The 15,890-nt window shown below is 41.7% G+C and overlaps 1 protein-coding gene across 2 annotated transcripts in view; it reads left to right on the plus strand.

Moving 5' to 3' along the window:
- LOC125915493 (zinc finger protein 345-like) overlaps window positions 1–15,890 on the plus strand; it is a 78,215-nt gene that overhangs the window by 48,620 nt on the left and 13,705 nt on the right. For both annotated transcript variants that reach the window (XM_049621373.1, XM_049621374.1), the window contains exons 3-5: window positions 5,491–5,634; window positions 9,060–9,186; window positions 9,670–9,765. In XM_049621373.1, the coding sequence (XP_049477330.1) occupies window positions 5,620–5,634; window positions 9,060–9,186; window positions 9,670–9,765 (238 nt within the window). In that variant the 5' untranslated portion in view covers window positions 5,491–5,619. The remainder of the gene's footprint in view (window positions 1–5,490; window positions 5,635–9,059; window positions 9,187–9,669; window positions 9,766–15,890) is intronic.

Raw genomic sequence — 15,890 nt, forward strand, 5'->3', positions numbered from 1 at the left:
CTCAACTTTGTTGTATCAACTTTAGGTTTTGGGGTTTTTTTTATGTTTAGTTTTTTAGAGACAGAGACTATGCGTGCACGCCAGAGAGATACAGAGAGGGATTGAGAAAGAGAGAGAGAGAGAGAGAGAGGGAGAAGGGGAAGGAGAGGCAGAGAGAGAGGAAGAGAGAGAATCCCAAGCAGGCTCTGTACTGTCAGCATAGAGCCCAATCTGGGGCTGCATCTCAGGCACCATGGGATCATGACCTGAGCTGAAACCAGGAGTCAGATGCCTAACCCACTGAGCCACCCACACTCCCTTCAGCTTTAGGTTTTATATTTTACTTTTTTTTTTAATGTTTATTTATTTTTGAGAGAGAGAGAGAGTACAAGCAGGAGAGGGGCAGAGAGGGAGGGACGGGGAGAGAGAGAGAATCCAAAGCAGGCCCCAGGCTCTGAGCTGTCAGCACAGAGCCCAACGTGGGGCTCGAACCCACGAACCATGAGATCATGACCTGAGCCGAAGTTGGACGCTCAGTCGGATCTTAACCGACTGAGCCACCCAGGCGCTCGTATATTTTACTCTTAATTGTGGTTGAAAACCCAAGTCCTGAAATTTATCTTTTTAACCATTTTGAACTGTGGTGTTAAGAATACATTATTACAAAACAAATCCCTTTGAATGTCTCGTCTTACAAAAATGAAACAATACCTGTTACACAACTACTTCCACATTTGTATCTTTTTTTTTTTTTTAATCTATTTATTTTGAGAGAGAGAGCGTGCAATCATGAGCCAGGGAGGGGCAGAGAGAGAGAGAGAATCCCAAACAGGCTCACAGATCACTGTCCTCACAGATCCCGATGCAGCTCTCAAACCCATGAACCCTGAGATCATGACATGAGCTGAAACCAGGAGTTGGATGCTTAACCTACTGAGCCACCCAGACGCCCCCTTCCACATTTGTATCTATTCTAAACCCCAGGCAATTACATTTTGTTCCTTTCTTACTTTTTTGTTGCCACATTCCTTGTTTTCTCCCTTCCTTCATTCCTTCCTTTTTTCATGAGGTTCACTCCATTAGGTTAGTCACGTTAGTAGATTCAGTGTCTGTGTGTCTCATTCATTTATTTCACTTAGCATAATGTCCTCACATTTGAAGTGTGTTGTTTAATTTGGAAGGATCTATTTCCTTTTTCAAGGTTGAGGATTATTCCGGAAATTTGGAGACCGTGTTTGAGATGTCTGTGCACTGCCTTCTCGGTGTTGGCCTCCCTGACGAAAATCCCTTTCTGGTTTTGCCACCACTCATTGCTCTGCTGTTAGCTGGTGTGCAGGGATGGGGTGCAAGAGCACGTGTCTCCAGGGTCCCAAACAGATCAGGTTTGGTCACTTGCTCCTGACAAAATCCAAAGGCAGAGAGATGAGAGGTGGTGAGACAAAGGAAGTTATTTCAGGGAGGCAGACACTGGGAAGATGGCTAATGTCTCAGATTGTGTCCAATGTGCTAGAAATACTTCCAGGTTTATATAAGGGAAACAGGGGGGCAAAAGTGAGTGGGTGCCTCAGGTTGACAGTACAGGTTAAATCTGTCATTGTCTGGGAGTCAGTCCAGGGTGGGGTTTTTTGGCTCAGGGCAGTGCTTGTGGCTTGAGGGGTGGTTCCAGTTCCCCTGAGGGATACTTTGTCCTCAGGGTCTTCCTCCTGAGCCGGGAGACAAGCTGGAAGGAACCCAGTGAGGAAGTTTGAGGTCAAAATTGAGGCAGCAAAAGTCCTCTGTCTTGCCCTTGGATTTGGTCAGCCGTGAGTGGCAGAACTGGGTCTGTCTGGGGCCACTGGAACCAGGTGCTCCTGTACCCTTGGGTCCTGCTTACAAAGTCATTACCACAATAGATCTAATAAACATCCCATACCTCCCACAATTAAGATTTTCTGTGTGGGGGCGCCTGGGTGGCTCAGTCGGTTGAGGGTCTGAGTTTGGCTCAGGTAATGATCTCACGGTTTGTGAGTTCGAGCCCCGCGTTGGGCTGTGTGCTGACAGCCTGGAGCCTGCTTCAGATTCTGTCTTGCTCTCTCTCTGTTCCTCCCCTGCTCACTCTGTCTCTCTCTGTCTCAAAAATAAAAGTAAAACGTTAAAAAAAAAAAGGGGGGCGCCTGGGTGGTTCGGTCGGTTAAGCATCCGACTTTGGCTCAGGTCATGATCTCAGGGTCATGAGTTTGAGCCCCGCGTTGGGCTCTGTGCTGACCGCTCAGAGCCTGGAGCCTGTTTCAGATTCTGTGTCTCCCTCTCTCTGCCCCTCCCCTGTTCATGCTCTGTCTCTCTCTGTCTCAAAAATAAATGTTAAATTTTTAATTTAAAAAAAAAGTAAAAAAAAAAGATTTTCTGTGTGTGTGTATGTGTATGTGTGTGGTGATGCTATGAAAATGTTGGGGTTCAGGAGTGAACAGACAAGAAAGAATTCTGGTCTTCAGTGCAAAGAGCGTGGTTTTAATAAAGCTGGGGGACAGGACCTGTGGGCAGAAAGAGCTGCACTGAGGTTAGTAGGAGTGGCTGAGGATATACTTTCAAGTTGGGAGGGGGTCAGGGACAGCCTAAGTCTCTGAGGAATTTGGAAGCAAGGTTTCAAGGAACTTGAGGGTCTAGATGTTATTAGGAAAAGGTCATTTATTACTGTCTAGTGAAGCCTCAGTCATGAGACCCTTCAGATGTATATCAGTGGGCCATAAGCTTGGAGGGTAATTGCCACCATATGACTTGGGGAGTAGAGATAAAGGAAGGTTCCAAAAGGGTTTTTATGTGTTGAAGGAGAATTTACAGGATCCTGGAGTGGGGCTAATGTCACACAAAGGTTGCCTTTTGCCCTTGGCAAAGTGTCCACATTGAGGCAGGTGAGTTCCTGGAGGAAAAGCCACTCTGCCCATCTCAACGACTTGTCAGTGGGCTGTGAGTCGTAAGAAAATAGTATTTTTTCTTTTGCCTTTGTTCTCCACATCAGTGAGAACACTTCGATAGCCTCTCCTAGCAAATTTCAAGCATACAACACACTAGTATGAGCTCTGGTCATCGAGATGTAAACGTGCAGTCACTCATCCTGCATTAAGTAAATCTTGGACCAGTTGAATCAATGTCTGAGTATTTCCCTGTCCTCAGCCCCTGGCAACGAACATGCTAATCTTTTATAATTTTTGTCTCTTTTAGATTCCACATGTATGTGATTTCCTACAGTATATATTTTTCTGTGTGTGGCTTATTTAACTTGAGAAAAGGTGCTTTAAGTTTAGTTTGTTGCTGCAAAAGGAAGGATTTCCTTTATTTCTGAGGCTGATATACATCCCAAGAATAAATTAGTTGAGGGACCTCTCTACCAGGAAAAGAGCTAATACCAGAGATTAGCTTTTTATATCATAAATAATTGCTTGCCTGGCATGGCAAACGTTTAACAAATATTTGTTCTTTTCTTTTTCCTGTGAATGTATTTCCACCTTGTTGAAATTCTAAATCCCTACCCCCTTCTGCTTAATTCAAAATGGCATATAAGCATCAGCTGCCTGTGTTTGAGCCTGGTATCTTTGAGGTTCCCATAATTAAGAAATTAGTTTTTTTCCTTTGTGAACCTGTCTTACATCATTGCAATTATTAGACCCACCGAAGAATAGAGAACAGTTGGAGAAAAATGTTTTCCTCTCCTGCACATTCATTCTGTTTTCAAAAACTGACCTCTGTGCTTCAGAGTCAAAAATAATAGCGTGAAGACAGAGTTTGGGATAAGACAGAGTTGGGGAACAGTAGCTTTCTTGCTTTGGGAGGCTGAGGAGGCTGAGGCTGGCTAGGGCCTTCAGAGCTGCAAGCCCACCCAGAGGCAGGGGCTGGGGGTTTGTAGGGAAATACAGGATCCATCCGGTTTCGACAGGAATTGTTTGTGTTGCCTGCCTTGTTCGTCAGGTTTTCTGGGTGGTACCGGCTTCCTGAAGAAAAAGGCTAAATGAAAAGGGAGGAGGGGAGGTTTGTGGAAGAGAGGAAAAATTGGTATTTCGTTTAATGTCAAGACTTACTGATGCTTTAATGCAGTCATTTTGATTTTTGTTCAGCATTATGCTTTTAAGCATAATGTGATCTGTAGTAAGATCACTTCATATTTTACAGTGAGAAAGCCCTGAATATTTTCTGGAAAGGCTAAAATAAAGGAAAAAGGATAACCCTAAATTAACACGAAAATTGGGAGGATTTAGAATTCCCATGTGTTACTGATGGGAGTGGAAAATACACGTTCGCTTTGGAAAACTGGCCGTGACTTAGGAAAATAAACACTTCCCTACTGAAGGGGGGAAGCATTTTGTCAGCACAAAATATGTCTCTTTGCCCTAAGGATTATTCTCAGCTGGTTATTTTAAAGATCCAGCAGACAAATGAAAAGCTCTGAAACCTGGTGTAAATTTCCTTTTGTAAGAGGCATTTGCATGTATAAGGGGAGGCTGCATTTGAATGAGTGTCTCCCTCCGTGTAGAGAAAAGGGGGAGAATGTGTAAATCTCCAGAAACTCTGATCAGTGGAGGGGGCGTGGATTTAAATCTGGGTGACAACCATACCCATGGTTACTGATTTTTGCTTGGTCACTTCCCCAAATGCTTCCCAATAGGGTCACATGTGGAGTTTGAAAAAAGGTATCAGCTGCCCTCCCCCTCCTATTCTGTCAATTGGTGTGGGTGGGAAGGATAGCAATTTTTTATTTGTTTTATTTTTATACATGCACGGTATTTTTTTTTTTAAGAGAGGGGAGAGAGCGCATGCGCAGGCGGGGGCGGGAGGGGCAGAGGGCGAGAGAGAATGTTAAGCAGGCTCCACGCTCCGAGCTGAGACCGACGCGTGGCTCAATCCCACCACCCTGGCATCATGATCTGAGCTGAAATTAAGAGCGGGACGCTAAACAGCTGAGTCTCCAGGCGCCCCAAGTGTTTTTTTTATTTTTTATTTTTTTCTTAATTTAGAGCAAGTGAGAGAGAGAGAGAGAGACAGCGTGAGTGGGGGAGGGACAGAGCTAGAGAGAATCTTAAGCAGGCTCCCTGCTCTGCGTGCAACCCACAACCGGCTGGATCCCACGACCCTGGGATCATGACCTGAGCCGAAATCAGGAGTTGGAGGCTGAACCCACGGAGCCACCCTGGCGCGCCTCCCAACTGTTATTTTAATTAACTGCATCAGGTGATTCAGAATGAGGCCAGGGTTACGCGGGGCGGCTTCCCATTAATTTATGAACGTTGAGTGCAGGCTTTGGCTAAAGGAGAGGTAATGGGGTCTCCTCTGTAGGAGTTGGGGAGGGTGAGGTCCGTGCAGCACACGTTCCCGTGCTGCAGTCTAATTTGGGGGTGTCTGTGGGAGAAGAGGCCCCCTGCAAGCAGAGAAGGGGAAACTCAGAGCTAGGTCTCCAAGTGGGAGCTCAGAGTTCCTGAATAGCTCAGGACACAAAGGACTAGGAAGTTGGGCCGTTTTTGCATTACAATGTCCTGCCTGCAGGCGTGCAGTTAACTGGTGAAGAGGCTGTGTTGGTGGCTTTAAAGGCATTTTCTTCCTGATGCAACCGTGATTTCATCACTGAAATCAACCGAGCAAGAAATCTAGCGGACGAGGTGGAAGAAGAAGAAAATGGCCAGTTCTCAGGTAAGCCTGGCGTCCCACGTCAGAAGCCGCGTCCTCTTTCTCTCCTGAAATTCCGTGCTTTTAGAAATTGCAAATGTTGGTTCCTCTAGTCCTGATGTTTCTGCTTTGTTTTCACCTGATTTTTTAAACCTTTTCAAAAATCATACTCAAGTTTAGGCCTTTAGAACACCGTTCCTCTATATCCCAGAGCCTTCTCTGTCCCCTTTGCGACCTGGGTTCCAGGAGGGCCTCGACAGTTGTCACTTGGAGTTAAAGTCCTGCAAGTATTGAAAATATTCCTTGTGACAGACCCCCAGGGGAAGTTGGGGAGTTCAAAATTCCTATTGCTGATGGGGTCTGGCCCTGGTATTTCAGTCAAGGAAAAAAAAACACTTCCCATTTAGGTCCACTTTGGATGCTTTATCAGCTCTGTGTAGATCCCAGACTAAGAAAATGAACATAAATACAAGATGGATATGAGGCCCAGAATAACTCCGAGAGTTCTGCAAATAAAAAAGGGCAGGCTTGGTCTTTAGAATGTGAAAAAGCTACTCTATTTAAAATATACCAGGTATTATAGGACATGGAAACGATATGTGATTGAAATTGGGGTAAATCCACTGGTTTTTTTCATAATTAGATTTATCTTCTGATTTACTGTTAGGGAGCCACAAGAACACGCCAGTGATCATGTGACCTTCGGACACATCAAATCGTTTCCTTACAGCTGATGTTCCGTTGTTTAACTTGGCGTGGTGTTCTCCACCAGATTTCATTCACATATGCCCTCGTTTCGTTCGTAAAGGACCTTAGATGGATTTGCTGAGCGATGTGTAGAAACCATCGCATTTAAACTGGAAACTTTTTTCTCCTGAGTTTCTCTTTGCTTGTAGTTTCTGTTAAGGAGAACAAAGGCGAAAAAAACGTAGATAAAATAAAATTTCCCGGCAACTTGCAGGTAGAGGCAAAAAACAACAACCTTAGCTTGACAATAGCAAGACCTTCAGGATCCCTTAAGTCCTCTTTAACATGTGAAAATTCCTGTACAAGCTTCCTTCATCCCCAGAACTTAAAAGTAGACGATTATTTCTCTTCACTGTCTCAGTGCAGATCCTGTCCCCATGCTTTAATGGAAGCAGCTTTTTGTAATGATTGTGTCTCAAGAATTCTTCTTGAGTTCTGGTTCCCGGGCCCACCCACATCGCCTCAGTTTACACACTTGTGTAGTAGAGATAGTGACTTCTGGGAATGGAGGTTCTAATTCAGTCAGACCTCCGTCCTGTAGGCTTCAATTTTACTCTACGCTCTTGTCACAGGCATCCTCTTCTATTTACTTTGTGTTTTCAGCAAAAGAAGAACCATGGAATTAACATGTTTGAGTGTCTTAAAATCATGAAATAGATCAAAAAGGAGGATTGAAACAAAAGTCTTCGGTGAAATACTATGTTGTGGGATCCTTGAGCACAACTGTCAAGAAACAATTCTTGAGACGTTTTATGGTGCATGTTACTAATTATATTTCGGTAGCTTGGGAACAGGAACCTTGGGCAGAAAGAGCTGCAGGTTGGCTGTATGCAGCTGGGGGTTATCTGCAAAGTGCTCAAGTGGGAGGAGACATGTGGGGAGTATTAGATCATCAGTGTTTCTTCGAATTTCTACTTGGAAAGCTACTTTTGCAAGATTTTTCTGGTGCTTATTCATTTCGATACTAGCCATCGATGAGATGTATAAGCAGCCACGAGACCCTGTAAGAATGCAGCAACCAGCACGTATTTGATCCTTAAGGAATCTATGCAGGCTAGAGAGCAGCTTTCTGGGCTAACGGTGAACAGTTTACTGCTTCTATCCATCACCATACTGGACTCAGATATAACAATTATTTCATTCTGTGTGTTCGTGTTGCCGTTGTGAATAAAAGAAGCATTGTCAGGCACAAGGAGATGAGTTTTATTGTCATTGAAAATGTTTAAGTCACCATGACCGTTTTCTACTCTGTCATTTTTAATGTGTATTTAATTACTTTCTAAATAAATGTATGGATGTGTGCAGGAAATGTAAAAAGGTACATCAATTTTGTGTGGATTGCTTGGTTTCCATCACTCTTCAGGTTTGACACCTTTATGAACAATTTTATAGGGTCCTCTCTGTATACTGACCTGTGTGTCATTTTAGATCAATTGTAGGGCAGATAACCTGGGTTACAACCTGATCCCTTCTGTATATTGGATGTTTGACAAAATACTCCATGAAAATAAAACAATAACGAGTTTGTTCTCTTAGAGTATTATTATTTATATTTCATTAGTTTACGAGAAACTTAGATGCTCACTGCTAAGTATGAAATGCTCAGAAAAAATTGTTGGCTTTCTTGCTATTCTAGTAGAACCTGTAATTGCCATAAAACCCATTCAGTTACCAGTCCTCCAAGAATTCTTGCCTTGGAGTTCTACCTTTGTTATTCAAAAATGTATCCCTTGGCCCAAAGGCTAATGCCTTGTTAGAAATGCAGACTCAGATACCACCGCAAAAGTCCTGAACGGAACCTGCATTTTAACAAGATCTTTAATACACTGTAGTGAAATTCTCATTCACCTTAGAATTTGGTAAGCATATTTGTAACCCACTCAAACTTTCCATCTAAGAAATAGACACAACTCTGTATGATACAAATGCAGTATTTAAAAATGCGTATTCCTGTATTGATGCCTTTATTTCTCAAATCCTCTTGGGTAAACACACAGTGTTTACAATGTTTTTGTGAATCATATACCAGCCTGTTATCTCAAAATTAGAGAATACATGAGAACATATTACTGTTTTAAAAACCACTGCATAAAGCGAGAAATTCTCCTAGGCCAGAACCAGCTCTCCTCATATAACTACTAACATGAGTTCATTCTTTGCTGACTCACAGAGAGAAACTACACCAGCTGGGGTTGTCACATAAAGGAAACTTGATTTTCAGCAAATTAGGAGAAAGGGAATAATTTCCAGAGCAGAGGCTCACTGAGGAATGGGGAACGGTTTCCTTTTATTAAGATTAGGTTGGAGATTGAGAAAGGAGAGCCTTGCCATCATATGTAGAGGTGAGTAATGGCAACTGTCACTCCTTGGGTTACTCTTCAGTCCATCTGCAATAGGTGTGAGTCAGGGGCTAAGTTCATATTGGGCCAGCCCAAGCTCTTCCTTGGGGCAGTCATTACCTTTTGTTGGATACTTTCTGTTTTCCCATAGGAGACTGAGCCCATGGGGTGTTTTGCCTGAAGTAAAAGATGGTAGAAAGAAGAGGTAAAGGAAATTGAGGGATTAAGGTCAGTGGGAACAAGCACGTAAGCAGTGAAAGTCAGGTCTTGGGGTCCAACTGGTGACATTAACTCCCTCTTTCATCTTAGGTACCATTATGACCTCTGCCTATGGTCACTTGGTAACTGTGGTATTCATTGCAGGAACTGCTGACGTTCAGGGATGTGGCCATAGAATTCTCTCAGGACGAGTGGGGATTCCTGAACGTCGTTCAGTGGGAACTGTACAGGGATGTGATGTTAGAGAACTACGGACACCTCCTTTTCTTGGGTGAGGATAACTCCTTCCAGACTTCCCAAACCACACTCAGGGTTTTGCTCCTTCCTTTGAAAAAGCTTCCTCTTTGCATGACTGGGATTCAGATCCCTGCAGTGAGGGAAAGAAGTAAGGGTTTGTAGATGTAGAGAAGTATCTTCCTGATGTTTCCTTTTCAGCTTTAGCCTCCCCTTTCACATAAGATCTTCATTTCTGTAGATTAGCGGCAATTGTAAACATTGAATGGCATAAAATGGTTCCTCCCACATGTTTAACTCCCAAGTTCTCCCTCTTATTGTATCTAGTATTTGGAAGTGGAGGTCAAGATCTGAACATTGGAAATCCTTCCTGCATGCTGTAAAGGGACTTTTGGGCAATGGCTTTTGGAAAAGCATTTCCTAAAATTCTACACAGTGGCCTCTCTCGTCCGCTGAGCACAATAGTGGGTCGAAAGTTAGAATCCCCGTCAATACTCTGTTCCTTTTCTCTAATAAACAGGTCTTGCTGTGTCAAAGCCAGACCTGGTCATGTTTTTGGAGGAAAAGAAGGAGCTGTGTGATGTGAACGAAAAGGAAACCATAGCCACACCCCCAGGTAGGTGGGGATGAATGAAGCAGATGACAGAGGTGAAGACCAGTCGTGAAGGAGGAAGATAGGCCTTAAAATGTGGTTTGAGCAGCTCTCTTTGAATGGAAATTAGCTAGTTTTATGTCTCTCACAGCAAGCCATCTGCTATCTAACACCTCATGCTCTTACATTCTTTGAGAATTCTCCTTCAGCTCCAGTGATGGTCCATCGTGTCCACAGTGAGGGCCTGGAGGAGACTCCCCTTGGAGTGTGAGGGCCTCCATATTCTGAGAGCTTCTCCATTGCTTTGAGGGCCCTGGGGAAGTTTCCATATTTCTGACGAACTCTATTCTAAGCTATTTCTAAGTTCTGTTTTGCCTCATGTGAGAAGTGTGTCAGGGTAGTGGTGGCCATATTGGGGTTTGGTGCATAAACTCCAAGAACACTGGAGACAGATATCACGTGTTTTCTTGTTTAACCTTTCCAATGTTATGGAGGCTTTAATCTTAATCATACAAAACTGAGACTCAGTAATTTCATCAGATAACAAAGCACCTCCCTAAAATAAGAAAATCTAATCCTTTATTTCACGTCAAAAGTTCATTTGTCTTTCTGTTAACTAAAATTAGGAATTTTCACTCTGCATTCCATTCCTCAATGGTGAAATAATTTAATGTATCTATGTGTATCCTAGAATTCCTACAGAAATTAATGCCCTAGGGGAGCTCCAACATTTAGAGCGTAGAACTCACAGCCTATCATAAAGTCTCAATTATCACCATATTTCTTAATAATTGCATCATTTTATAATTTTATTTTATATGATAAGTTCTTGTGATTTTGTCATTTGTGTTCTCGTTTTCTGATTAGTTATATATGAGATTAATCACTAAATTTAAAAAGCCTTTTTTTTCTTAATGTTTATTTATTTTTGAGAGAGAGGGAGACACAGAATCTGAAGCAGGCTTCAGGCTCTGAGCCGTCAGCACAGAGCCAGATGTGGGGCTTAATCCCACAAACCATGAGATCATGACCTGAGCTGAAGTCGGACACTCAACCGACTGAGCCACCCAGGCGCTCCGTTAATCTCTGAATTTTTAGATCAAAAGTTCTGATAGGCCATTGGCATATGCTTATAAGAAGTAAGGTGGATAATTAGTAAAATTGCCATATTTAAAAAGCTTTTTTTATAATGTAATTTTACTTCAGTAAAAAATAACCAATAGGTTTCTCTTCTTTCCTCAGAATGTTTCTGAATTTAATCCCCAATATTTATTTTTCATAAAGTGATTGTCAACATATTTTACAGCTCTGGTGGTGTTTCATTATTTACAAATAAAAGAGGTTTATTTTGTCTGCTTGGTTCTAAAGAATGGAGTATAGCCTCACATTCTGTGTAAGAGGAGGAATATTCTAATAACATAATACAATTTTTTAATGTCTTTTCAATGCTTATTCATAATATTCTTCATTAGAACTTTCCATGGTCGCTTTTAATGAATACTGTTTTTCATTTTACCATTGAGGAAGTCCTACCAGTAATTGAAAATGCTATTTTCTTAGGGGTACACAGTCATAGTTTAAAATTATAGTTATATAGAAGGTTGCCTTTTAAAAATTCATCTATTTAAAAAAATTTTTTTTAAGTTTATTTTATTTTGAGAGAGAGAGAAAGAGCATGCAAGCAGGGGAGAGGCGTGGGGTAGGGGAACAGAGGATCTGAAGGAGACTCTACGATGTCAACAGTGAGCCCAACATGGGGCTTGAACTCACGAACCATGAGATCATGACCTGAGCCGATGTCAGACACTCAACCGACTAAGCCACCCAGGCGCCCCTCAACTATTTTTTATGTAGAATTTTTTTGGGGTAAATTTTGTCTTATTATGGTTTTGCAGTTGTGAATAATGTGTTTCCTTTGTTGGGCTCTTCCACAACACTATTTAGTTGTGATTTCATTTTTGCCTGTGTATTTTGTGGTAGGATGACAATTTTCAACTTAGATTTTAAGATAATGTGAGTTTAACTCAAGTATGAATCCACTTTATGCACTTTACCAGTAAAATTATGTATGTATTTGTACACACATCGTGCACACATACTTCGTGACACATGTTGTTGATTTTTTTCCCTTGGTTAGTGTTCACTGAATGTTGTATCCTGTATACATGAATTGTCCTAATAGTATAATATTCTTCCCCTAAGGTCTACTGAGAATCCTACCAATAATCTTACAGGAGCTCCCTTGTATGAGATTCCTTTGTCATACTGTTTTGAAATTCTCTGATCACCTGTGAATTTTGATAGATTAATTATAATGTGTTAGTGGGTTCGTGTCTTGACATTTATCCTACTTAGAACTCACTGAGCTTCTTGAATTTGTCTCTTCTTGCCACATATGTTGGAAGTAGAAGCCTGTAGTTCTTCCTGTAAACTCTGCCCCCTCTCACTCTCCTCTCCTTATGAGGTTCCCTTAATGTATTTCTGGGTTCACTTGGTGGTGTCCCATGAATCCCTAGACTCTGTCCTTTTCCACCTTGTTCTTAGCTCCTCTCAATAGATCATTGACAACAGGGGGTCTCTCAGTTAATCTGATCTTTCTTCTGCTGGATCACATCTGTTGGTGACCCTGTGGTGTATTTTTAAATTCCGTGATTATACCCTTCAGCTCCCAGTTTCTAGGGTGATTGATTGTCATACTTTTCATCTCTTTGGGTTTACATTTTGGCCATGCATAGTCTTCCTGACATCATTTAGTTCCCTGTTTTCTCTCCTCCCATGAGCATCTTCATGATGGTTATTTGAATTCTTGGTCAGGTTTAGTTCTTTTTTAATTTAGGGCCAGTTTTGGAGATTTATTTTATTCCTCTGATTGGAGTAGTTTTTCTACTTTGTATGCCTTGTGATCTTTTGTTCACATTTGGGAATTTAAGAAATAGCCTCTGAGCCCATTCTCCTGAACTTGATTTGTACAGGAGAACCCAAATCACAATAATCTTGGTGCTTGTCACATGTATTCTGGGCATTTGTGTTGTCTGAGTTTTTGTTAATTTCTCAGTTTACAGAGGTGGAGTTACTTCTTTAGAGCCTGTGATACCTTCCCCTCTCTGTCTTCAGCTCTGTAGTCTCTCCAATGTCTGGACAAATGCTCGCCTTGGGACTCAGCAGCCACCACAGTGTATCATTGGGTTCTCTCATTCTGTGTCACGTGTGACAAAAAAACAAGTCCCCCGGGCAGCTGCAAAACAGCTAGATAATTGCTCCCACACAGTTCACTTATGTCTTTCTTTCCTGAGCAGAGTTGAGACTTTTCTCATGGTCTTGCCCACGGAGTGCCAGGGAGAGTGAGCAGCTGTTGTGCACAACTGTCAAAAACTTTCCTTGTCCCTTCAGTGTGGTTCTTCTTCATTCATACTTGAATGTTTGTGCAGTGTTCTCCTAACTGGCTTCTGGAGCACTGAAAAAAAGGTAATATGGTCAATTTTGTCTCCATGGAGGATCAAAGTCCTGATGCTTCCTATTTCTCCATTCTCCTAATGTCCTATGATGGGGGTTAATTTTGCACATCAGTATTTTAATGACTATGCATATGAGTTTAGTAAGCGAGATAACCTGTTTTGTATCTTTTCGTTGTGTCTCTCTATAACCTCTTAGGCTTGTTGGCAAAGACAGGCAAAGAAGATTCGTTCTATAGAGTGCTGGGAATATATGGAAGCTGTTGCCCGAGTATTTATACTTAATGACAGGGATGATGATGGGGGTTGGTAAAGGGAACAAAGGATGTTCTGATGGATATAACCAAGCTGGGACAGTTATCCATAATGACATCTTTACTGCCAGAAGAGATCAAGGGTGTAAACCACTTGGGAGAACTGCACTTTAAGTCTGTTATATTTGCAGAGCAATGTCTTTGAACACAAGAACCAAAATCCATTTTTTAAACATACACATTCTCTTAAAGGACATTTGGAAAATCTGAAAGGCACCCAATCCGTACTGAAAGTAACCATTTCAAACGTAAAACTGGATTAATCATTCACCGAGACATTTTGAAATGTTAGACTTTTTTTTTTTTTTGAAATGTTAGACATTTCAAAATGAAGATAAAAATTCTTAATATGATTGATTTGAGAAATTCTCTTAGGTGGGTTTCGTATTCTTCCACTAACACATAATCCCTTGTTCCAAAGTCTCTAATCTTGATAAACGTGGTAGCATCTTTAACCAGATTTCACTGCTCAATAGTTATCACATAATACTTAGTTTGCAGCAAGTTTTCATGTGTTGTGAACATAGGGAGATCTTTAGTGAGGACTGTATCTTCTGTAATTAGTGAGGTATTTATAATGGAGACATAACTTACCCATACAGTGAATCTGGGAAAATGCTAATCAAGGGTCAAATCCTAATAAACATCAGAGAACTCAGTCTGCAAAGAGCCCACATAAAAATAATAAATGTGGGGAAGTCTTTTACGAAAGTTCAAATCTTACTATGTACCACTGTATCCTTACTAAAGAGAAGACTTACAAATGTAGTAACTTTGGCAAAGCCTTTAACTTCAAAACCCACTCAATGGCAGAGATTTACTTACTTGTTTATTCATTCATTTAAAGAGAGAGCGTGTGCGCAAGTTGGGTAGGGGGGAGAGAGAATCTTAAACAGCGTCTTAAGATGGAGCCCATTGTGGGGCTTGATCTCCAGACCTTGAGATCATGACCTGAGCTGAAATCAAGATTCAAACACTTTACCATCGGATCCAACCAAGCTCCCCAACACAGATTTTATAATGGGAAGAAATATTACAAATCTACAAAATGTGGCAAAGCAGTAAAGTACTACTCAAAACTTCCAACCCAAAGTAGAATGTAGTGGGGAGAAGGCTGCCAAATGTAAAATATGATGTGACAAAGCCTTTAAACAGAACTACAGACTTTCTGAACACGAGAGAACACATAATGGAGGAAAACCCTAAACTGCAAAGAATGTGGCAAAGCTGTTAACTCCTGATCAAAAGTTTTCAACAAGAGGTAATAACATCCTGGGGAGATACCTTGGGCTCCATGTCCCAAACCAAGATCATTACCTGAGCTGAGATCAAGAGTTGGACTCTAAACACACTGAGCCAGCCAGGTGTCCCTACTTTTACTCTGAAATCATCTCATGCTATGCCTGTGTTACTTCTGTGCATGCAAAATGATTTGATTGTTGAGGGGCTCTTTTATGTTGAGGAGTACGCTCATGCCTACATTTCATTTCTTTTTCTTTTTTTCTTTTTTTTTTTTTTTTTTTTTTTTTTTTTTGTTGACAAAGAGGGCACAAGTGAGGGAGGGGCAGAGAGTGTGGGAGAGAGAAGTGGGGTTTATGCTCACCCATCGGGTGACTTGAACTCATGACCTAAGCCAAAGTCAGACGCTTAACTGACGGATCCACCCAGGCACCTTCGTACCTACTTTTCCATGAAAGATCAAGGAGGCTGTCGTGTATACTGACTGTACAAAGGGGGGTCCACATGGGAATCCTGTTTGTGGTTGACGTGTAAGAGTGACAAAGTCAGCATGAAGTAAGTGTTCAGGGCATCATTCTTTGCGCTAAAGTAAGACAGAGAAACTCAGAATTTTAAATAGTTTTGCCAGTTGCCGTTTAAGTAGGAAACATTGGAATTGCATCAAAATATGGATGTCTTCAAAATGGCCATTCGTGGAAGTCATGAATATTAATTATGTGGTTGACATAAAGAAATTTTCACAAATATCTGAGGAAAGATTGGCTAACTGTTCCCGTAAAAGGGTGTGAAATTATCGTACATCCACATGTACTTGATTATTAGCCTCTGTTTGTTTTTTTTTTAATTTTTTTTTTTTTAACGTTTATTCATTTTTGAGACAGAGAGACAGAGCATGAACGGGGGAGGGTCAGAGAGAGGGAGACACAGAATCTGAAACAGGCTCCAGGCTCTGAGCTGTCAGCACAGAGCCCGATGCGGGGCTTGAACTCGCGGACAGCAAGATCGTAACCTGAGCCGAAGTTGGCCGCTCAACCGACGGAGACACCCAGGCGCCCCTTAGCCTCTGTTTGTAAAACATGGGAAGCAGAACTCACAGATCATTCTATCAGAAGAATGATTCTCTTTTATTTCTTTAATTTTTTTT

Source organism: Panthera uncia, assembly GCF_023721935.1.
Source record: "Panthera uncia isolate 11264 chromosome E2 unlocalized genomic scaffold, Puncia_PCG_1.0 HiC_scaffold_19, whole genome shotgun sequence".
NCBI classification, from domain to species: Eukaryota; Metazoa; Chordata; class Mammalia; order Carnivora; family Felidae; genus Panthera; species Panthera uncia.